Raw genomic sequence first — 25,455 nt, forward strand, 5'->3', positions numbered from 1 at the left:
CATTGTGAGAAAAATTGCAGTAAAATTTCAGAGGCTAAATTATTTGATTTTCCATAAAAATTTGGTGAGATCCATCAACTACTAACAGAAAATATTTTGAAAAAATATATGCACCAATCATATATTCATAACAATGTACCTAGGCCAAAAAAAATTCCAAAGACCAAATAGCTAACAGAAAATAATAAAAAAGCAGAAATCAGGATTCATAACTATGTACCTAGGCATAAATCTCAGTGAACATAATTTCACCTCAATTATTAATAAGATAATTCAAAAATCTGAATCAATATGTATTTTCTAATAAGAGCGAAAAAAAAAGTTTATTGTAGAGTATTCTTTAGATCAAGTATTTTCCAACAATTTATGATACATCCCTGAGGCTCATCAAAAAGCATAAAACTTTAAACCAATCTCTTATTTCCAGATCAGCTAACCCTGCAAATAAAGAAGAAAAAAGGCATCTTCCAGAAAAAGAAAAAAAAAAGCGAACGAAGCCAAACTCTGCAAGTTCTAGTTCGCCCGACTGGAAATGTCCCCACACAGACTCTGCAAAAAGTAAAACAGGAACCCGGCGTAACAAAAAGCCCGAGTAACGCCTTCATAGGCATAACCTCCTAACTCCTGCCCACCATAAGTGTTAAAAGAGTGGGGACAATGTCGCCACCTGATTGGCCAATCTGTCGGAGCTGACACCAGTCGACCAATGGCAACGCGTCAGTGTCATTAACACACACTGACTAGATCCGCTACGTTTCCTTCTATAGTCTTTGCTTACACTTACAGTGGTGTAGAGGTGTCGCTGTTCACACTTCTCCAAAAACACCCTCAAATCGCAGCTAGCCCTGATTTTACACTGGGTACGTCGCGTCGCGTCATTCTCCGCGTGTGTGTAACCGGACTGTGTTCAGTGCAAAAACGAATTTTGAAAAATTCTGTTGTGATTCTTGTATGCGTTAAGATGTTGGACGACTGAGCGGGGACTATACCACACCACGAATTGGCGCTCCCGGGGGATGTTAAAGGATTTTTCATGAGAAATCTCGAGCGGTCAAGAATCGTCAGATTCTACCGCTTTAAATAAGGTGGCCAGATGCGTTTCGACACCCTGTTGGAGTCCTCCTTAGACGCCAAAGTGAAAAATACTATGGCCTATCACCCCTTCTTGCAACTGCCGCGCCAGACAGATTTCAGTGTTTCCTCGTTGTTGACGGCGGCGAACAACAACAACTCCAGCGCCTCTCCGGCAACCCCCAACTTCTTCCCGTCAGCCGCTTTGGCGGCGTTCGGGGGGCAGAATCCTCACGCTTGTTACCCGGGAACTTTGATTCCGAAAATCAACCATCCCCATGCCCACCACGCTCTCGCGGGTCATCCCTACACGACCGCCGAAGATGTGGTGTTAGCCGCTGTGGCAGCTCACAACCACCACCCTGCGATGGTCAGACCCTTACGTGCAATACAACCAGAGGAAGACGGCGTCGTCGACGACCCTAAGGTTACCTTGGAAGGCAAGGATCTATGGGAGAAATTTCACAAGCTGGGGACGGAGATGGTTATCACCAAGAGCGGAAGGTAAGGATCTTATTCAGGTCGAGAGACCGATAAAGATGCGTTTAAGATACACGTCTAGTGGCGGTTTGTACCGATCCGAGTGGATTAGTTACGTGTGAACTGCTCCTTACTTGTAGGCCTCTTTGAGAACGTCGGTGCGTTCCTAGCGACGGCAAACGTTAGGCTACGCTTTTTACATTGCCTCACGCTTCAAGCATGAGCTAAGCATATTTCACACGTAACAAATTATATTGATCAAGAAGGATGATTAAATATCCATAAGTGTTACTTGTGTGACTAATTATCCCAAAGCTATAAAATAAGACGTAAACAAAATGTGCAAACGAACTTAAATTAACGTTACAATACAACTCATGGATTTGTGTACTTTTCGTTTTGTTTGCCGTTACTTACCTTATCGATTTAAGCACTTAGAATGGGTGAAAGTGAAATGTCAGGATTTATTTCAATACTTTAGACCAATAACAAAAATACGAACATGAATAATCTTTCAAGCCGAAATTAAAATTGAAATTTGTTGGAAAACAAACGTTATACCCACATATAGATATGTGATGGATGATGAACAAGAAGCGATAACATTCAACTAACAAGTTTTACCACTTCGAATATTAACTGATATTAATAATAATAAAACATGTTCCGTCAGTACATAGGCACAACGCATAATGATACCTAAGTACCTAGTGTTTGATGAAATATTGAAAAGGGTTCATATACCTGAAGTTATCCATATAGGTAAGTAGAAATAGGTACACCTATACACATAAACAATATTATAAATAAGCATTGCCAATATAGATTAATTGGGAGAACGAAGCTAGTATTTGCTTGCCTTTACTATGGATTACAAACTTCAATTTTACTATCTAGATATTGAAATGGTATACAAATACCAAACCTACCAAACGATACAAACATTACCTCTTTATTGAAATTAAAGTTCATTGTACCTACTCGTCCAAAACATTCATCAACATATTTTTCTTACACATACAAAAATTATCTATAAAGTCAGATAAACCTTTATAAGCTTGAATTAAATATAACAATAGTTGCCCACTAATGATATAAATCGAAGGTAGCATTAAGTATATAACTGAAAGAACAATATGATTTAATTCGATATTTAGAAAGATTACTTTTTTGTTATACCTATTATCAATTTGAAATTATAACCTAAGCACTGTATGTCTTGTCAGATTTGAAAAAGTCTGAATACCTAGTTAATTATTCAGGACTGCTGCTAGGAGAAAAGAACTATGTTGTTGGATTCGGTGTTGAATGATTATATAGCTATATACCTATACCTAGGTATACTAACAAGCAAGACAAACAATGAGTGGAGATTCCAAATTTTGTTTGTTGAATTCGCAATAAAAAAAATAAAAACTAAATAAAATTTTAAAAAGTGAAAGAAGCTTTAACTTTACATTTAGTCGTTTAGACAAGAAATATGGAATTTACATAATTCCTTATCACTAGGTATATTGAAACTATTTTCCTACAGATTAGTCAGTTGATGATTAAAACAGTGTGCAGAAAAACAAATTTTGATTTATGATTTATGTTTGAAAGAATATATTTTTCTGAAGATCATTCGATTTTTGCATTCATCCTATATATTCACATTCCGCATAATAAATGTCATCTCAATTCATTTTGCATCGACGATTCCTTACTGAAAGTTGAAAGGAATCATTTTTAAACATTACCCAAAAAAATATTATTCGCAGAATAATACAAATGATAAACTGAACTAGGTTCCATTGAGTAGATTTAAGCAATAAAAAAATATTTATCCTATAAATCCAAAAATGTTTGAAGAACTATCAGATAGATATGTCACAATTATCATTCTTCCATTTATACCGAGTCAAACAACACAAATATTCCATGCATTCGATCAACACCTGTACTTCCGTTTGTATACACAAAAACATTAGGCTTATTATTATGCTTATTAAGCTTTATATAATCTTGGGATGGTTAAGTCTACAAGTTCTTTATGAAATGATTAATTCTAATGCTTGTAAATAGAAACCAACGTTCTTGAATAACAATTAAGTAGGAACGTACGAGGTGCATCCGAAATGAGAATGAACGTACATATTTCAAATCGATTCTAACTTTGTTTTGAATTCGGTTATAGCCTACTTTCAGTTGATTCTGATAGCCACGAATATTTTCTATTTGAATTCATTATGCAATACAAATATACAGGGTGTTTCCTAAACATGCGGCAAAAATTCAGGGGGTTGTTCCTTGGACTATTTTAAGCATGTTTTGTCCTTGGATGATTTTTGAAAAACCTCTTTGTTTCGAAGAGACAGGGCGAACAACATTTTTCATATTTTTAAAATTAATAATAGTTTAAATAAAAATGCGTACCGCACTGTGTTTACTAAGTAGGTACAATTTATTTTTAAATTTGTTTAACAACATTCCAATTACTAAAAACGGCCAGTTTTTTGACTAAAAATTGATAAGTGCAGATGGTAAAGGAATACAGATTAAACACGGTTTTCATTTGAAATAAGAAATGATCCTGGTGTTTTTGAAAGGGTTCGGCAGTCAATGAGGAGAAGATTGGATGCTTGTATGCTGGCTAGAGGTGGTCATTTTCAACAGTTTTTGTAGGTTGAGTTGAATTTTCATGTAATTTTTCATAATAAAATGTTATTATCTGAAATTTTGTTTCCCCTATATCTTCGAAACAAATAGGTTTCTCAAAAATCATCAAAGGACAAAATATTCTTAGAATAGTCCAAGGAACAACCCCCTGAATTTTTGCCGCATGTTTAGGAAACACCCTGTATAGGTAAAAAAATAATAAATTGTTATGATAAAGAGAATAGGCTAGGAGTGTGAAACTCTTGTAGATCTTCCATAAATCAATCAATTCAAATTGCCGTGAGCTGCTGTAGATAGCAATGAATTATCTGGAATGAAAACGAGAATAGCGCAAGTTGAAAATTCCATTCTCGCAATGCAGCTTTCATTCACTGCAAAAATCATCGAGTTATTCCAGCGTTCTCATGGAAATAACGTCTTTATATCGTAATTGCAAAAATATTTTATGTACTAGGTATAATCTCATCGTGAGATTCTTATTCAACAACCACGGTACATCTGTTAATGGATACAAAAAATACAACAATTGACTAATCTAATCATCAAGTGTAAAGTTCTAGCATATTTTTATAAACGGTATACTTAATTAATTTTGATTGGTGTGAATTCAAATGAATTTTCTCGAGGACTGCCAAGTACGCGGTGTTATCAAGATGAAAATGAACCGAACAATTCCATTGTGATGATTGCTTTTGTTGGTCTAATAGTTTAATTGAACTATTTAAATACGCTAGGCCATTGGCGAATCTATAATTTTTCTCATTGAAAAGTGGTAGAAGAAACTAGTTTTATTGTTATAAGTATTTCTTTTATTTTAATTGATGTTATCATAATCAAATATCTATAATAACTTAAAATAATATAATAAAGGCAATTTATTATTATTATAAATGTTAATGTACTTCGTACGTAGGTCCAGCAATATTAATGTTTATAACCAAAAATGATGGTTTCAGTTATTTTAATTCAAAAATACAAAGCGTTCTGAAGACTATTCAAAAAATGCACTGAATTCGATGAGTTTGATGAGTCCTCGTTCATTTATGCGCCAATTGCGATCTTTGATAACTTGCAGACGATCCTACTGCTCTTCGGCATGAACACTCAAGTGATTAATTTACACATACAAAATAAATTTCAACCAAATATTGGTTAATCCATTTTGGATATTCAGCTTGAATTTTCTGTGGCTCTTTTGACATAATCAACCTTCAATTGAGCTTGAAATTGTTATTGTATATCTACACTAAAAATTTTAACTCGGCCTGATCTGCCTTCAATGGAATATTATAGTTCTTGCTTTTCAATATTTTGATTGAATTTTCTCCGGTTCTGTTGCCGCCATTTACATTAAATTTTGCCAGAAGCTTGAAATTGATATTTTACTTATCGAACCTTATCGTTTGGGATCATTTCCGGCTCAAAATTCAAAAAAAAATTTTTCTAACTGAAGGTTGAGCCGACCTCAATTATTTTTACATTTTCGTATTTAAAATTATCGTGACCCATGTTATCTGTTTGGTTGATCATTTTTTGTAACCGTAAACCGATTTGACACGTTCATATAACCGTGTTATACCGAGCAGTTTCGAGTGGCCATATTATATACCGATAATAACCGACCAAATCGTATTAAACCGTTCAAATGGATGACGAATATCTTCCTTCTGTAAATTAGGAACAGGCTATGAAAGTGTTGAGAAATGATTTTAGAGTTGTAGGTTTTTTTGTGGACGCATGTTAGGTCCGGATGTATTGCAGGCGCTGATTTCTACAGCTGATGGCGTGATATATGATGAATATTTGACTTCTTCCGCAATTATTAATTATGTGTGAAACTGTGAAATATACTGATTGAAGAATATCATCTTCCAGACTAGCTGAAACAAGAGATAGGTTTCGGATTCAATGAAAACAATTAAAGCGAAAATTATGATTAGTTAACTACGTCGAGACTTTTTTGAGACATTTACTACTAGTTTGTGATAATCTCGTGATTTTATTTTATTTTAATAGTGTCTTTTTATCCTTACTCATACTTATACTATAGTTAATTTCATTTAAGATTTTAGTTAGTTATATCGTTCATTGATATTTTTCAATATTATTTGTCGAAATATAGATTTGCAGTTTGCGGCAATTTCTTGAATAATTAAAAATTAAATGGAAAGTTTATTTTTGTTTGATGAGAAAAAAAAATCAGATACCCCAAACTCAAAAGAGGGTCGTCGTAGACTCCATCTACCTATTCTGCTCATATCTTGAAGGAATAAATATTTAGCACAAATTTATCACACTTTCAAAGTTATTCTGAAAAAATGAAAACCATCACAGTTGTTGGTACCTACTCCAGCCAACTTTTAATTTTCTAGGAATATCGGTCCAGGCAACTTTTTTAGAGATTGAATAAAACCGCAAATTGGCCACAAAATGTGATATCACAGCGACTATTTTCAAGTTATAAAGTAAGTGGGTCGATCGAAATATTTTATTGTTCCTACCGACAAAGAATATTTGAATAGCCTAACAATTATTTTCGATAATAGAATTTTATTGAAATTGTAACACTTTAGTACCGAATTTGGCTTGGAATTTGGTTAGAGCAGGTATAATCAGTGGATGAAGATTGAAAAAAATTAAAGATGATATAATTTAATTCTTTTGAAGGATGGTAGCCTTTTCTGGCTTTTTTTGATTCAAATACCCAACAACATATTCAATTACATAATTGAAAAATGCATAGGAAATCAAAAGAAATCAAACTTACCAAAATTTCTAGGAGGAAATAATATTAATGATATAACAATTTGTTTCATTTCAATCTAATTATTTGTTATAGGTAGAGATATATACAGAACTGAAGAAACAGGTTCATTGCAAAGAATTATTCAACCCAAACCAAAATTATGTCACGTAAATCAACTCCACAATGTTGTATTGATGTGATGTTAGGTTGTATATACTTTTTCTACTGGATCCTGCATTCTTCTTCGGAATAATGTTTGGCTTTACCAGGCTTTCCATATATGGCGAAAAAAGGTTGTTTTTCACAAACGCCTTTTGTAACGTTTGATATTTAATAATATTTCAAGAAGAATTTTTTAAATGATTTGTTGATTGGAATTAGGCTAGTTCACTGATTTTGAGAAGGCACAGTGTTCATTATGGTTTATAAAAAATTATATTATAATTTAGTAGGTACCCATATATTAGCTCCATTGCCGAAATAAGTAGCCAGAACCAAAACAATACAGACAAACCAATTGAAATCGAAAATGTAGTATAAATAGATTCATTTTAGACTCGACCAGTAGGACTGTTTGCATTTATTTGTAAATGTATGTATTTGTTTTTATATTATGACTCTGCTAAGTCTCTGTAGACCTCTTAGAAGCTTGGAGCTATTTTTCAGAAGAACAGGCTGTGTTGTGTACATAGGCTATGTTATTGTGTCCCAATCAGGCACAGCGTAGGATAAATTTTTATTCTACTCACGTTTTGAGATCAATTTCTCAATAGTATTTCTATTCTTTATTTTCAGTTAGATCCCTAGATATGAATATTAGTTTATGGATATTCTAGTCTTCTTTGGAGGAACGAAAGTAGTTTGGTAGATACGTAATTAGCTTTTCGTACAGGGATTCACGGCTTGGCTTGATATTCAAGCTACTTGGCTCAAGCCCAAGCTCAAAGTGCTTGTGCTTGACTGGAAATCAACTCAAATTCAAGTCAAGTAGTAGTTTTTCAATGACAAGTCAAGTATTTATTTATTAAATACTTGATATAACATTGAAAAACTACTACTTGACTTGAACATGAGTTGATTTCAAGTCAAGCTCAAGCTCCTTGAGCTTGGGCTTGAACCAAGTAGCTTGAATATCAAGCCAAGTCGTGAATCCCTATTCGATAGATCTTCACCAATTATTATCTTATGAATTCAGAGTTAAATAAGAAATATGACACAAAATAAAATTTGTCCATCCTTCGAATCAATTTGTGAATCTTTCAATTGCATCCTCATTGCCAGTGAATGACATTTCGAGCGTTTTAGCACTTTCGCCAGCAAAATCCACCGAAGTAATCACATTAAAGGGTCGCAATAAATTTGATGAAAAAAAAAAGTGAGCTTGTGTGAGCGATGGATCTAAAGCACCGTGAGCTCATATATAAGGCTGTATCCTCCAAGAAGGGCTGGGAGAGAGGGAGGCATGTACATTCACCAGTGCAGCAAAAGCGGGGTGCCAGTAATTAGGGTCCTTATTGAAAGCGAACTCTTCTACCCTCTTGCTCTTATGTGTAGTTAGATGCTGGAGAGGGGGAAGGTACGCTGCATGCGACCGCGGTCTTTCTCTTTCCTTTTCCCACCCCTCACGCGTATAAATCAATATTCGCGGTGTACAGTTATCCTTGTACAATTTTTTTTATATTTCGCTCAGTTTCCGGCAGTTACTTCGATAAAAATTACATTCGCAGATTCGAAAATGGAAGGAAATATACTCACAAAATGTACGGCATCCAAAATGCAGTCATTGTTTTATCTACTTCAAGTTTCAAACTCTGAACTACATGAACTAATATAGGAACAATAACAATAATTTTAGTATACGTCTATGAATACTAAAATTCCTTGAAACCACATTTTTTTTTACCAGAACTAATGACTATACATCATCGTTATCGTTGGAAATGAATTTTCATTCATTCACCTACTTGTATGATGTTTCAGCATAAGTATGATTTTTTCATTTTGTTATTTTCTAATAACCACAAATTTTTGAGTTTCCAGGATTTTCGATAAATTCTATTTTTATACCTTTGATATTTTTGAATTTATTAAAATCTTTGGCTAATAGGTATATATCTCCTCTATTAAGTACCTTAACATTATTTAAAAAAAATCCTATCGGACAATGTTGCAGATCATAATAAAAAATGAAAATTACTCTTTTTAAAAGTTTTCCTATTTTTTTTTCGGAATCCTGTTTGAAAGTGAGAAAAAACGTAATACTCCGGGTGATTTTTTGTTGAATCAGTGAATAATCTAAAAAAGGGAAAAATCTTATAGATTTTTTGTGGTAGACCACTGATAGTTAAGAAAAATGTAAAAAGATATCTACCGATTGCTACCGATTTCTAGACAAAAATTTCGAACAATTCTCTAGTAGTTAATTCTCAGGAAAATCCAATCAATTATTGAAAATATCCAGTAAGTAGCGAAGATTAATAAAAATTCGATAAAATGTTATAATCATCACAAAAAAGGAGGACTACATGAAACACCCTGTTAAGGTTTTTTTTTAATTTTCCAAGGAATCTCTCATTTTTTTTGTACCTCGAATTTAGGAATACTCTTTATACCTACAATATTTTGTTTAGAACACCATTATTTACGTTTTAAAAGAAATATATAGGCTCTCAAGTGATAAAAACGAGTTTGGAACGATTTTTTCTTGGTAATATTTTCATTTTATACCTTTTTGAATGACACTTTGTCGAGTACCTTGTTCTTCAAGCTTGAAAAAATTAATATAAATAAATATATTTTATTTTCAGTAGGTACGAAATAGTCATCTTGACAATGTTTTGAAAAAAATGAATTCTAGAATGTGTTTTGTATGCGTAAAGTAAATTTTTTACATCAATGTTATCCAATATAATTGATAATTTTCATTAGGAATAGACGGAATCAACCTTTCAAAAAGCTGCCTTAAATAGGTACGAAGGTATCTGTTTCTCTTCTCGCATCAGTGTTGAACGGATATCTCCCGATTTCCCAAGTTGATTAGAGGTGGATGGATCTTTTGCCTTTCCCTTCGGCCACTTGAGTCGGGAGTGCGAGAAGAAAGTTGAAGCGATACTTCACAACTTGGGAGATTCGCCAGCAACACTCAAGTTCTGCTAGAATTCACACTTTTAAATTAGCCTCTTTTCACTGGTTTTTCCCGGAAGTATTGTTCGTTTTTGGCTTGCGAAAATCGTGAAGGAAAACGAAGAAATTTTCCCTCTTTCTGCGTTGTGTTTTTGGCGATTGCGTGATTAACGATGGAATAACAAGCTCATACTAAACATTTAAAATTAAAGGTGGTAATACTAATAAAATAAAATACTTTTGAGCCTTCAACTGACGAAAACCTTTTTTATATACTATTTTGTCTTTATGCAAGTTGTTTCATAACCATGCATCGAAATTTTGAACTCACTGCCAAAAAACTTGACATAAATAAGGAGAAATGAATTGGGAGCGTAACACTTAACTTAAGCCAACGAATCAACAAAACATTAGTTGAACGACTTCAGCAGGTAATCTATATTCTATCCTGTTCAAAAAGCGACTTTGAAGTGTTATTTTGAAATTATAACATGAAAGAAAGTCGGCAGAAGCCGTATCAGGGTAATGCGGTGGTTGTTTGATAAGATCTGTTGAACAAATCCATGTATTTTCCTGAAATCCAAGATGATGTTTATATTTAGGCACAAAAAATGAAACATATGCCATATTTATGTTTTAAAAATTATCTTGTTCTATATGAAATGAAGTTAGATTAGTCATATCATTTATAATGGAAGAATAACTGAAACGGACACTGGCAGACAATCGAAACAAAAAATTCACAAATGGAATTGAAAATGGATGAAATAAGGGAACTAAAAAGGAAGTATGATGTTGCACTGAAATTTTTACATGTCCAGAAATCCAAGAATTTATCAGATGGACAATTCGGGTCCTGTAATAATATATGACGTTTTGATAGCTTATGAGACTGTGACAATTGATGTCACATTGCAGAAAGTAGATAAACGTCCGTATATGACACATTCTTGTTGGTAGAACGAGGTGGGATTACAATTGATCCATTACGTTTGAGACGAAAATTAAATTTTAATAAGAAATTATAAGAAATTCAAATTATTCGAACAGAATTGAACCAAGTCTTGTTAATGAAATTTTCATTTCGTTTTATGATGTTTCAATGGTGGTTGTCTTGTTTAATAACGTTTTTATTTGACTTAAATATTTTATTTATTAGTTGATACTTTAACCTTCGAATTTTTCTCTCCATTTTTAGTATGGTATTTTCGTCGTCATCAATTAAATGCTACAAATCAATATAAATTCGAAATATTTCAGATTACTTGAATAGGCTCATAGGTGTTCATGTCGATTTACAAGTTTTATGAATATGGTGAGTGACGTATGAACCATCTTCTGGTATTGTATAGTGAATTGTTCTTCAAAAAACCGTTTCATCCAAGCAACTGATTCAAGTGAAAAGTTCCAACATAATAAATGTCAATAAACTTTTAAAACTGCAATGTCTAATGTTCACCATACTAAAATTCCTATCAACTAGCAAGCCATGTTCCGAAAACTAAAAACTTTATGGGAGAATTTTAGAAATGATTATTAGACATTGTAATATTAAAAGTTTATTGACTTTTATGAAAGTGAATATTGTGACCTCTTCACTTGAATCAGTTTCTTGGATGAAACAGTTTTTTGAGGAAAAACTCACTTTTGATCATTGAAGATGGCCATGACAATATAGACGAAAACTTGGATTCATGAAATACAAAGTTTTTCATTGTTCTTTTGAATCCATTACCCGTTACGCACCACCTTCATAAGTGTCGAATATACAGAGTGAACACAAAACGCCATAACTGCTCGAAACCAGCGGAGAAGATACCAGCGCGTTCTGCGGGCCTCCAAAACCCAATTTTCCGGTGAAATGTTCGAATTTGTATTCGCTTGCGCGCGTCTGTCGAGGCGAAGCCTTCGCCCAACGTGGCCTGTACGTTCTCAAAGTTCACCGCCATTAAAAAAGACGTGACTTATAATAAATTGGTAAGCGTGTTTCGCATACCAAATGAATTATGTATTTTTTACGCAAGATACCAGTTCGATCGGGTGGTCTCCTTCGAAAATTACAAATTGGGGTAATGTTCCATGGTGAGCGCGTACGGGGGGCGGTCGGAAATGAACTTACCGCTAGTTGGACAGCGCCATATTTCGACATTTTTTCAACGTAACGCTTATTCTTGAATTTCTATTTCTAATTCTCTATTTGGCTATTTGATAGGATGAAAAATATTGTATGTACTATCTATTGACATTCGCATAGGTAAGACTTTAAAAAACGATATACGTAGGCACATTATTTTGACAAAAAATGTTACTGATAAGCAAAAACAGCTCTTCACGCTCGAATAATATAAACCTATTAATAGTATTACAAAATGATGAAAACGTATTGAATTGGCCGAATGAAATGAACACGTTTACAATCAGTTGCATTTTCGTTACTTTGCCTTGCGTGTGCTATCGTGTAATTCGAAAGTTTCAACAATAAAATATTATTATTTTTTTAAGAGTCTGAACATACTTATTATGATAATAATAAAAAGAACAATAAATTTGATGTCATCAGCGTCATAAGAAATTTAAGAAGACTATAGAAAAACGAGAAACCCACTGGCGTGAAGCCAGGAGCTTTGAAAGGTCGTTCAAAAATACGTCAATCCCTTCTTTTGGGAAACACATTTACAGTGTGATTCCTAAATACGGTGCGAAACTTCAGAGGGTGATTCTTTAGGTCGTTTGAAAAAAAAATGTCTTACGAACATATGTCCGCATTTGCTTCGTTTCCGAGATACAGGGCGATGAAGTTCTCAGGTCTTTTTTTGTATAAGAACTGGAATTTTATTCCCTAAGCCTCTACTTTCATTTCTCCGATTTCATACTGTTGTCTAATTGGGAGATTTTTCTCCCTACTGCATGTCACTTTTTTCATCTATTTGGTTCTTTGAAAAAGTTATTTTATCTTATCTGTCATTCTTATTTTGATTTGTAGTATCTTTCTTAATTCTTATGCTCCTTCAGCGTCTATATTGTTTTCTTTCTTTGTTTGTTAACTATTTCCCCAATAGGTTAAATTTTCAATTCATCTCTGATTTGTTGTTTTGTTATATACTATGGGGGGCCAACCGCTGTTCTGATATTTTGCAACTCATCTTCATTATTGTCTTTCGTATAATACCAGATTACTCCTGCATATGTTCTACTTTGCATTAGCACTGTTTTTATTATCTTCATCTTGTTTTTAAGGAAATTTTACTGGCGTACAGTGTCCAATGCAATTGCCTTGCATTTTTTTGTTTTCTTCTATATGTTTGTTAGAAGTGCATTCTTTCATCTAGTACTTCCAGATATTTTGCTTCTTTTTTCCATTTTATCGTATGATTTTCTATTTCAACGTTTTTGCTTTCTCTTTCTTTACTGTTGTTCCTCCGAAGTAGATTGCAACCCTTTTCGATGTATTTACTTTGAATCACCATTTCTTGAAGTATTCCATCAGTGTGCGATGTTGAAAACGTTGATGTTGAAAACGGTATGAATAAATTATGGTCTAATGTCAAAATTTGACATTTTGGCGGTTTCAACAATGCATTATTCCTGCCAATCATTCGGGAATATACTGATAAAGCTTTCTCGTTGATAATCCCTTGTTAACATTGAAACTTTAGAATTCTATTTTGAATTTGTCATTATTGACAGCTCAAAGAGCTTCCAGGTTTATTGAAAAATGAACACAAACCGATTCAGCGCCATCACCTAAAGGAATATTAAACATTTGAATTGTTGAAAAAATATTTTTCCCAAATAAAACTCATTCTTCCAATTTTATCAGATATTTTTTTTTATTTTCATCACTCAACTTGTTTATTTAAGGCAAAAACATCAAAACAAACCTATTTTATCAATCGGTTCGTTTTCATATTTTTGCCAAATACATAAGTTTTGGTGGAAAAATTATTCGATTAAAGTTGAAACACTCGTGGTATTACCCTAAACCGATTCGCTTGAAATTTTCTGAAGTTACTTGAAGTAATAAGGCGTTCATTTTGCCTTAACTAGATTGAAATTATTAGGTCCATAGTGTCGCCTCAGTGTTTAGGAATCACCATGTCTCAAATGGTGCTGATCTATTCATGAAGAAGCGCTAAAAACTAGTGACTTTAAGGCAGTATTTTCCTAATTTTTTTGATTGGGAGATTGATGGATCAAATTTGCCTGAACGTTAACATACACTCACATCCGAAGACTCAACATTATAAAACTTTCCGATGAAAAACTCCCCTTCCACTCAATTCCGTAGAGTGAGAAGAAGAACTAACGACCCAAGTGAGGAATTCGAATATCTCGTCGGCCTCCCTTCCGTCTAGGAGGAGAAAAAACGCAAGTAATAATATGGCGCTGGTGAAATATTCAAATATACAACGCATATTTCGTCGGGGGCGATATCAACATTCGTCCTCGGTTATTCCTCGCATTTTTCCTCGCGAGAAATAGCTCTCAAATGAAATATACACATTCTACCCTTGACGCGCGAGTTTCTTCCGTCATTATCGGTCGAGCGGGTTGCTCCGGGGGGGTTGAAGAAGGGGGGTCGGAGCGTCTTGTTTTTCGTCTCTCGCGTAGCGGCGCCATTTCATGCAGATGAGTCTGGGGGTGAATTGAGAAGTTTGCTGCGGTCGTTGAATTTTTCTCCTCATTTCGGCGTCTCTCTTTCGCGATTTTTCTTCGAATTGAATTGGGGGAAAGTACAGTTGATTAACGAATTGTTTGATATTTCTCATATAACAAAAAGTCTCATGTTAGTAGTAGTAGTCATGTTTGTTTCGACTAGATAATCCAAAATTTCATTCGTTGTATAACGAAATTCCTTAAAATAAAGAATGATACCGGAAAAATCAACACTTATTGCAAAAGAGTTGATTTCCATTATTATCTCCTCAGCGTAACAGTATCTATAACAGAAAAATCACAAGATAACATTTTCAGAACATACATACAAGGATTTTTTTTTCGAATTTTGTTTAGCGTCTTCATAAATCATCCTAGTAAGATTTACTTGTAGTAAGTTTGGAAATAAGATCTCACGCAAGTTCAAACCAAATTAATTGTCAAAGACCTAGAAAGGGTGATAATTCAATGAAATTATTGAACAAATTTAATAACTACGTATTAAGCTTTTTTATTAATAGGTGTGAATAAACAAATGGTCTACTCCACTATATATATTATATTATTTTTATTGATTATGAAGCTGCATTCAAAATTACCTAATTTGTAAACCTATATTAAAAAAAAAATATTATACCTGTTTTGTCAAGCTGTATTTCTATCAAACAATTGGAAGTACCAGAGGATAAAAAAAACCAAAACTCGATTGGTAAACCTATATATCCATACTTTTTGACACGAAAAAATATTTTCTTTGTGAAAATACCACTCATTTAAGTAGAATAAAATGTTTTTTTAGTGGAAATATCACTCATTTTAATTGAATAAAATGTTTTCTCAGTGAGAATTCATTTGAATGAAATGAGAAAAATTGCCAAACGCCAATTTTGTTGAAATCGATAAGGTGCTTTGTTGAAATCGATAAGGTGCTTTCAACTAATTATGAAAATAAAAATTGGTATTAGAATTCACCTTTAAGAGCTATCTCATCTTTTTACTATATAGCGTCATAATTTTCAACAATTCAGGGCATTTTTTGATCAAATCGTCAGAACGTCCTATGATAAATTCGAAAAAGCGTTCAAAAATACAATTTCATAAAAAATAGAAAAGATGAGAGGAAAGACGGAGCTCCCTTGAAAAAAAAATCATATAAATTGGGCGAAACGGGGCGGCGAAATTCTATGTCACCGGGTCGCCAAATTCTGGCGGTGGCCCTACGGGGGGGGGGAAGGAGTTGATGGATATAAAAATTCTCCTAAGACAAAAGTAAAATAAAAAAAATTCCAATAGACATACCAAATAATAAAAACAAATAATATAGTTTGGTATGTCACCAAAATTATTTAAAAATATATTTCCAGTAAAAAATATCTGCTAAACATAAAAATATTTTTTTTTCAATTAAATATTAATAATAAATGAAACGAACACTATTCTGCATATGCAAAAACTATATTAAAACACATTTCCGAAAATGATAAAGAAGGTAAAAATAACATACACATATCACACAAATAAAATAAATTGATATAACATAACAAAAATAGTGGAAACAAATAGGTAAAGAACATTTATCACAGTCATTGAAATAAAATAATCAGTTAGGAAACATTATAGTGATCGGCTCGTATGAATAAACTTGGTATCTTTTTCACATTTCTGATCACTGTTATTTGGTTCATATTTGTTTAGAGGAGTCTATACCATTTAAGCGATTAGTTCAAGAATTAAATATAAATAAATAAATATAAATATGTTTCTTCCCAAATAAATCATCAATAACATAAATAAATTAATAAATGAATGAATTTTATACTAGAGACTATCGATTTATATGAGATTTTCATATTATTCTTCTGAAGAATTCGTCATTGCGAAAAGTTCTTATTTATTAATTTTTTTAGAATGAAAAGAAAAAAAAGAATTTGTTGATTCTTTTATTGAAGAATGAATACATTTAGAGATATAACTTTCCGAAGAAACATTTATTTTTTTATGAATTATCACTTAAAAATGTTCGAAAAAAAGTTTCATCAGAGGCTGAAAAAGGGATCTTCTCGGGGATCTTCTGAAATTAAAAATAAAGACGTAAAAACGTATTTTGAATTGTTACATGTGGTAAAAAAGGACGGTAAATTAGAAGAACGTTTGAGATTGCTTAACGCATCCTGAAAAGTGGTGGGATCTCAAAAACGCCAAGGAAAGAGGAGCAGTTCAACTTTTGGCAGATGATGAGAATGCCACGTGGTATTGACCCCTCTTAAGGATGCAGCAAGGCTTAAATCATTTAATCTTGGTTGAAAACTGATATTGAATGTATTTTGAATTTATAGTTGCTTAAATAATTATTGAAATGTATATTCATCTTGAACCGTGAAAATTCATATCCTTTATCATTAAATTTCGAACTTATATACTTCAGTGACAAATTGAGTTAGATCCGTGTGTAAAGTAGATCTACGGCTCTCTGTATCCGAATCTTTTGCGACAGCACCGAATCCCGAGACGAAAACACAGGAATTTCGGTATAGGGTGACCCGAACGACCCTTCGGTATCTTCTCCGCGACTTCAAACGCGAATTCGAGAGAGGGGTCGCTGCAACTAAGTACATCAGAGACGGGAAACCGTTCGGGCGTTAGACCGTGGCGGGCGCTACGCCGCCATGATTACCTTCTCAGTCCGCTCCCGTTCAATTTGAACCGAATTTCCCAAAGGTGCCAACCCGATGTCGGGCCAACTGAACTGTGTGCGCCGCGCGCCCGATCTCAGAGACGCCCGGGCGTGTTGGGGCGAGAGCCTCCCATCACGTCTGAGATGATGTGCAAATTGTAAAATAATAATCCGGGACTCTATTTCGACGCTCAAAGTGTTCCGGAATTATTTATCAAAGGTATCGTGGCAGCCGGGAAGGGGTCGAAGGGGTGGGGGAGGTAGAGGGAGAAGGGGATGGCGGCTATACGCTTTCATGTGTGACGGGAGGAATTTCGTCTATTTTTTTTTCTTTTGGGGGTTCGGGTCAATCTTCGATCCGAGTAATGAAAATTCTCATAACTATTCCTGTTTTGTGTCGAATCTAAAAGTCTAGGATAAATCAGTCGACTTTTGTTTTTTCCTCGACTTAAGTTATTTACCTACTCAATACACTTCGCGTAGCTTATGATAACATTAGGTGTAGTAAAAATATATTCCTTATTTTTTCAAACGTTCCACTATAGATCATTAGAAAGATGAGAGTACGTACTACAAAAACTTTTGTGACAGTATTGTGATTAGTTGATTCACTTAATTATGAGCGCGAGTCAAAAATCACTAGCAAAGAAAAAATACGCTATATTTCATAGTTTATCTTCGATAAAGGCGAAAATGCAAGCCAGGTGGCTGAAAATGGGAATAATTGTTATGGTCTTGATACTGCAAGGGCTATAATAAAGGTAGTTATTTGATTTCCAAGTGATAGGTAAAATAAAAGAATATTCACTGAAAAACCAGGCCAGAATCAGATTGACAGTAGACTGTACTATCTAATCAATTAATCATCATTCAACGAATGATTTATGTGACAAACAAACGAATATTGCTTAATTCCTCATTCTTCGGCAGTATGTTTTCTTTAAGCTCTATAGTGCAATTAATTTTGTCGTTTAGGTATCAGTAATTCTCATGATTCTTGCACACAGTTCACGAAAAACATACCTTCATTTCTTGAACCGTTCGAATGATATATATATATGATATATGAAATAATATATTTAAAAAATATAATATAAAATGTCGATCGAACATTCAATCGAATTTTTTCAAAACGAAGATGAAAATACCCCAGATTTACATATGCAAACTTTGCTCAGAGGTATTTTGAAAGTAATGCTGGGATGTTTAAGCTGTTGATTCGAGTTATTAAGGAAGTTATCTACTATGTTATGTTCTAGCCGGGTGCTAAATAAATTTTATTATTATTACGTGGCAGTATATCATTCGACCTATGAATTTCAATAGATCATCAAAATGTTTTTTGAGTTCTGAAAAATATTTTCACAAAAAACAAATTTGAAATGACAATTACTGAATTATTTCATTTTTAAAGCAGAATCATGCTCAAAATATTTTGATAATTTAATCGATCATATTAGTAGATCTTGTGATATAACGTACGAAAAAAATATTACTGATGAAAATGTATTCTTTGTGCAAAAGGTCAGAATACAAATTAGACCTATGAGTTCAATTATACAAGGTCCAGAAAGCTGAAATCACGTTGAAGATAAAATTTTTCCAATATCCGTAAACCCACTCCTTTTTGAATAGGTATTCTGAATTATTTTCTCAAGACTCAATCTATAGTTGAAGGTTTTTCTATACCTAGACTACAGAACGAAGAAAAAAGAAAAATTTATATCTATTCAGTTTATAAACTAGCATAATAATAAATGAAATGATATGTTTTCTGAATATTCCATAGCGATTGTAAGAATTATAAGATTATTCATTTCAATTCGTTCATATATTTTCAAGTACCATTATTCTTTGGATGTGACCATTCTACCGGAATAGAAGACTGTTTTTTTTATTTTATTGTGGATTCGTAGACTATCAACAATATTTTATTGAACATTAATAAGAATTTAGTAAGACGTGAATTCTTCATTAGCCATGTTAGACAGCGATAAGTAGTAATAACATTGAACAACATGTAGAATAGTTATTTATAATACAAGTGCAGAAGGCATTGATATTCTTCCACGAGTTCAAAATTCAAAAACGAGCCACGAAGTGGCGAGTTTTTGAATGAACGAGTGGTAGAATGAGCCTTCTGTACGAGTATTATACATTATTTTCTCTAATTCATTGCATTTTCATTGAAATTAATGAAATATTTCCAATAAATATATTTTAGTGATTTTTGCATTGAAAAATGTTGGTTGGCAGAACTGATTTCTTTAAGGCAAATTGATGAATTGACAGATAAAGCCGTGGCGGAAAGTTCGGAGTACCAACATAGAATAATAAAATATAACCATGAAAACTGTGCGTTTTTGATATATTCTCGCACGATTTTGTTCTACAAGATGTGGAAGAATGAACGGAATAACCACAGAATTAGAGAAAAAACATGACCAAAACAATCCAAACAAATAATTATCAAGAAGTGGTTCCTATTTTGGTTAGGATTAGTTCATATACTGGATATACGTAATACCTGGTAGATTTTGATTTCACACGATTCGAAGACATATTTTTAGTTCAAATAAAATATTTTTGTGGAAATTTTCATTGCTTGTAAAGTGAGTACCTATTGTGAAATTTTTTCGAAATCCCCTGTACCTACAGTCTCAACAACCATGTAACCATACCATCACCGAAGGCACTCGATTGCTTCACATCGGGAGATCGATTTTCCCATAACTATTCTGGTATAAATCAACCATCTATTAATGAAGAAATAGGCAAACACAAATTACCGCTTTTAGGTTTTTAAACTAAAACTAATACATCAGTCTGCTTATTAAAATCGAACCAAACGCATTATTACCTGCCTGGATAACTCCGTAAGAACCTATAAGAGGCAGATGACTTGATTTCGTAGAGAAAGGCAGGAGCAATTATCCGAGGACAGGGGCGTAGCAAGAGGGGGGGGGGTACGGCAGCAACGGATCACGGTTGAATCCATAGTTCAATTTCGTGATTGATTTGTTCCCTGACTGAATTTCAGATTTTTTATCAGGAAAGAACACTTAACATTTGAAATTTGGTATGATGCTTAGATGCAACTATACTATACAGAGCGTCTCACCATTGACGCGACGCTCTTTAAGGTTAGGAGCTGAATTTTCGTTTTTCTTTCGACACAGTATCATTAGGCTCCATTAGAACAACATTATTAAAATATTGGAAATAAACACGCTAACAAAAAAAAATTACCAAAGATATGTCTCTTCTTATGGAACACCCTGTTTTCCAATGAATTTTCTGATTACATGGACGGCAAAACCTAATAACGTCGAAATTAATAATAAGTATACTGACTTTTAGGTAATCATTAATAACTCTACTGGGTGTTCAAAATGGGACAATTTATTGGATGACTTATTCAAATGTTATAATTGGGATTATTCCAAATGCCACAACTTTTATATTTTATTTTTTTAGGTAGCTCATTTTATTATCTTCTTGAAAATTTTTGAAGTTTATCCTGCCTATTGACGTTGAAGTCATCAATGAATCGTCTTATTTCAAACATCAAGTAGAGTTCACAATATTTATCAAAAGCTCACTACTTACCTCCATTTTTTTAGTATTCACTTTGACAATCTCATTCAAATAAATGTATTCTTTTCGAAGTTATTGGATTTTGCCAAAGACCCTCCAATTCACGAAAAATAGAAATATCTCAAAAATGATGTTTTAAGCAACAATAGCGAAAGATCCAATCGAAGTTATATCATGCGTGTTAATGTATATCTTCAATTACAAACTTTCTGCGTGATTTTTGTGTCGATGGCTTTATCAAAAAAAGAGGAGAATCAAGGCAAAATATCGAATAAACATTCCAAATATTTCCAACAGATCGGAGTGGATTGCTATTTAAATATAATAATAATACGTTAGTATTACGTCTAGATAAACAACAATGATATAATAAATCAAATGCATATAATATAAAATGAATGAACTAGATCCTGACAGTCCTGACACCAAGTCAGGTAATTTTCTCAAATATTTCAGGTTTATCAACCTATATTGAATCAATAACATTACGAGAATTACCTACCATGAAGAAATAAACGAAAGAAAGAACTTAAACCTGTTCATAATACCGGAACGGATCAATTAATTGATTCTTCTGTTAATTGTAATGTTTATAGTTTGCTTTTTTTAATATCCTTCATTATATTTGAAAGAGAGAGTAAGTCAATTATTATTATTTGAAATGTTTGCATTCTAATAATCTTCAAACAGGGCACATGTTTGTGTCTGTTTGTGTTTTCCAAACTTTCAATAGTACAGATGTTATGTAAACGGCTGAATTGCTCCTTTTTTGCCATCAATAAAATTAAGAACTTATTACCCCTAAAATCAATTTTAGAAACCTATTACTGTTTATGCTATCCGCATATAGCATATAACATACTCATATGGGGCGGTACGTCTGAACTGAATAGAGTTCTCGTTTGTCAAAAGAAAATTATAAGACTGATATTTAATATCCATCCACGAACATCTTTTAGACCTTATTTTTGTGACAATGAAATATTAACAGTAGCGGGTATCTACTTGTTTAAATGATTACTTCATACTAAAAAGAATGAAAAAACCTTACTAAGCTATCAAGTTACCATTCTTACCCAACAAGGAGCGGTGATATCCTAGTAATTCCTGGGCACAGAACATCAAAATACGAACAATCTCCCAACTATCAGGGGATTATTCTATTCAATCATTTATCAGTCTCTATAAGAAGTAGAAATATGTACTATTTCAAAAAATTAGTTAAGAATCTGTTACTGAATAAATGTTACTACTCTGTAAGAGTAGTAATCTCTTCAGAGGACAATGACTTAAAACTATACGAGTAACAGTCAATTGCAAATTTTGTTTAGTTTAATCTTTTTGAATTTTCTTTCTTTTGCTTTATTATGACCGGTCCTATATTTGTTTGTCTTAAAGGATCAAAAAATGTTATTATTATTATTATTATTAATCTTCGAGGCGAATATCTGTGACCATTGGGACGGTTCCAGGAAGAATTTTTACGACAGTGAGAATTCCTCCCAATCATCACGTTACCTTCTATTTGATTATGGCTGCATAATGATTCTAGAATTAACTCTTCAAAACATCATCACCGCAAGATTTACGATATCCACGGCCTCTCTAGGCCCAGACCGTTGTTTACCACCTGCCTAGCAGAAGACCACACATAAGATTTTTACTCTGCCCGTTCGAACTTCGAAATTTGGCCGTACCATATATAAAAAAAATAATCATACGTTACGTGTTAAATACACCTTGTGACCCAGTCGTTCTCTCGCATCTTTATTTTCACTTAATGACTAGAGGAGAAGTAAAAATTACTCTGGTCCACTCTGTATACCTTATAGCGAATGTCAATAAGGTATAATTTTGTATTTATCATATTTTCAATGAGGTGGCCACAGTCGACCAGCTGGTCCTTCGAGTCGGATAGCACTGGCCGGCGGTTGATACTACGCAGGATGCCTCGGTTCGGTTGTTACGGATATACTTGTTAACATTAGTCGTTGTTTTAAGTTTTAACCCTAAGGAGTTATAGTCTAAAAGGTAGTATCAGCTCTTAACTATTCAATAATAATCCCGTATTGACCCGGCCCAGAGGCGTATCCTGGGTGTCTTTCATTTCCATCTTTCGCCTTATCTATTATGAATATATGCAACGGATGTTGAATTTTTACATAAATTATTTGAACTCACAAAATGTTATTTATTAAATGGTTATAACTTAGCCATTCAATAATAGAAAGTTGCTTGACAGATTTTTCAAAATCTCTCAAACTATTCGGTGATATTCATTAACTACATAAAACGGGAATATTATAATTCGCATGAATATTTTCGAAAAAAATTAGCTAAAAGGTAACATTTAAAACGTTGCCTAAATGTTCAGTGATTTCAGTTGGGACTCAAAACACTCAAGTCGAGACTCAAGTGATATAGGTTGTATATATACGAAACTCGAAGGCGTTTGTTTTCTTTAGATATGTTCTATGGTTTTTCCCTAACCAGTGTTTCAGTTGGATATATATTTCTGTTATATTCTTTGTTTTAATTTGATGACGCATATTTTTGTGCTAAATTAATGTTTAATTTTGATATTTATTTACCCATACATTCATATTGTGCATTGACACCCAGTCAGTGTTATAACATTAAATATTATTTTATATTACCTGTATTGAATATGTTTTTTTTTTTCAATAACTTCCGAACTGCATATTCGCTTGAGGTGAAAGTGAAGCATTCTAAAGGGTGTTTTTTTTAGAGCTATAGAACTTTAAATTGCAATAAAACAACGATGGATTATTCGATTGACATTGAATTTTATTCATCCGCAAGATAATCTTGTGGCATTACATATAAAATATGATTTATGGCATATGACCGCCACGGCTGGCTCGGATGTAGTCCAACCTGGACGTCCAATTTTCGATTACTTTTTCCAACATTTGTGGCCGTATATCGGCAATAACACGGCGAATGTTGTCTTCCAAATGATCAAGGGTTGGTCGCTTATCCGCATAGATCAATGACTTTACATAGCCCCACAGAAAGTATTCTAGCGGTGTTAAATCACAAGATCTTGGAGGCCAATTCACAGGTCCAAAACGTGATATTAGGCGGTCACCAATAAATCGATTGTGGCACGAGCTGTGTGACATGTTGCGCCGTCTTGTTGGAACCACAGCTTCTGGACATCATGGTTGTTCAATTCAGGAATGAAAAAGTTAGTAATCATGGCTCTATACCGATCACCATTGACTGTAACGTTCTGGCCATCATCGTTTTTGAAGAAGTACGGACCAATGATTCCACCAGCCCATAAAGCGCACCAAACAGTCAGTTTTTCTGGATGTAACGGTGTTTCGACATACAATTGAGGATTAGCTTTACTCCAAATGAGGCAAGTTTGTTTGTTGACGTAGCCATTCAACCAGAAGTGCGCTTCATCGCTAAACAAAATAAAATGGACGTAGTGCGCGATACGTATTCCGCACAGAACCATTATTTTCCAAATAAAATTGCACTATTTGCAAGCGTTGTTCAGGCGTGAGTCTATTCACGATGAATTGCCAAACCAAACTGAGAATAAATCACTTGACAGCTGTTAAATCGGTCGCCATCTTGAACAGTAATGCCAACTTGAAGTTATATACCTCGAAAAAAAACACCCGTCACATAAGTTCATCTTGATCGCATAGCCAGAATCTTAAAAAAAATCAGGATTATCGAAAAGACCACAAAATCGACGGTGTTGGGAATTTCACTGTTGATATGAAATAACAATTCCGTGATCCGTGCAAAATTTCGATATGATCACATCATCAGAATCATAGAAAATTCAAGAATAATTTTGGAAAAAACTACCCTTTATTTCTGTGATTACAAAGTCGATCGGGTTGAGAGTTTGAATGGAAATATCGAAATAACCATGCAAAACTGTCAAATAGCTCATTATGCAAAAAGTTTCGTTTACTGAGTAAAATCGGGTTCCCTTTTTTCCAACCAACCCCCGTATTCACACCCATATTTCATCACCTCGTATGACGAGGCACCCCATATGGCCTCCCACCCCACCTCATCATATATCGCATACAAAAAATGAAGCGTTAAAACCGTGATCATCCCTCATCTATTTAGGGCGTTTAAGGTAGCCTTACATCGAAAGGTAGCCAGAGAGACAGCTGTGGTATATACAAAACGAGGGGGGTTGTTGTCGAATAATATTCTAACGCCATTATAGCGATACCTGAGCATTCGGGCATGGCCTGTTTGGATTCTAGAACGAACGAGCTGTCATGCGAACATTTATTACATAAAGAATTATGGCAGATTGATGTTGTTTGAAGAGGGTACAAGTTTATTTTGTTGTTGTTCGCGTTGGGCCAGCGTTTTTAATATGGTAGACGATGGGGAGGGGGGGGGGTATCGATTAAAAATTTAATGAAGTTGGTGCCAATGACGT

At 33.7% G+C, this 25,455-nt stretch overlaps 1 protein-coding gene across 6 annotated transcripts in view; it reads left to right on the forward strand.

The window, feature by feature from the left end:
• LOC123674581 (optomotor-blind protein) overlaps positions 1 to 25,455 on the forward strand; it is a 133,331-nt gene that overhangs the window by 18,752 nt on the left and 89,124 nt on the right. For all 6 annotated transcript variants that reach the window (XM_045609500.1, XM_045609498.1, XM_045609504.1 and 3 more), the window contains exon 2: positions 428 to 1,575. In XM_045609500.1, coding sequence (XP_045465456.1) covers positions 1,094 to 1,575 — 482 coding nt within the window. In that variant the 5' untranslated portion in view covers positions 428 to 1,093. The remainder of the gene's footprint in view (positions 1 to 427; positions 1,576 to 25,455) is intronic.

Source organism: Harmonia axyridis, chromosome 3 (genome assembly GCF_914767665.1).
Source record: "Harmonia axyridis chromosome 3, icHarAxyr1.1, whole genome shotgun sequence".
In the NCBI taxonomy this organism is placed as follows: domain Eukaryota; kingdom Metazoa; phylum Arthropoda; class Insecta; order Coleoptera; family Coccinellidae; genus Harmonia; species Harmonia axyridis.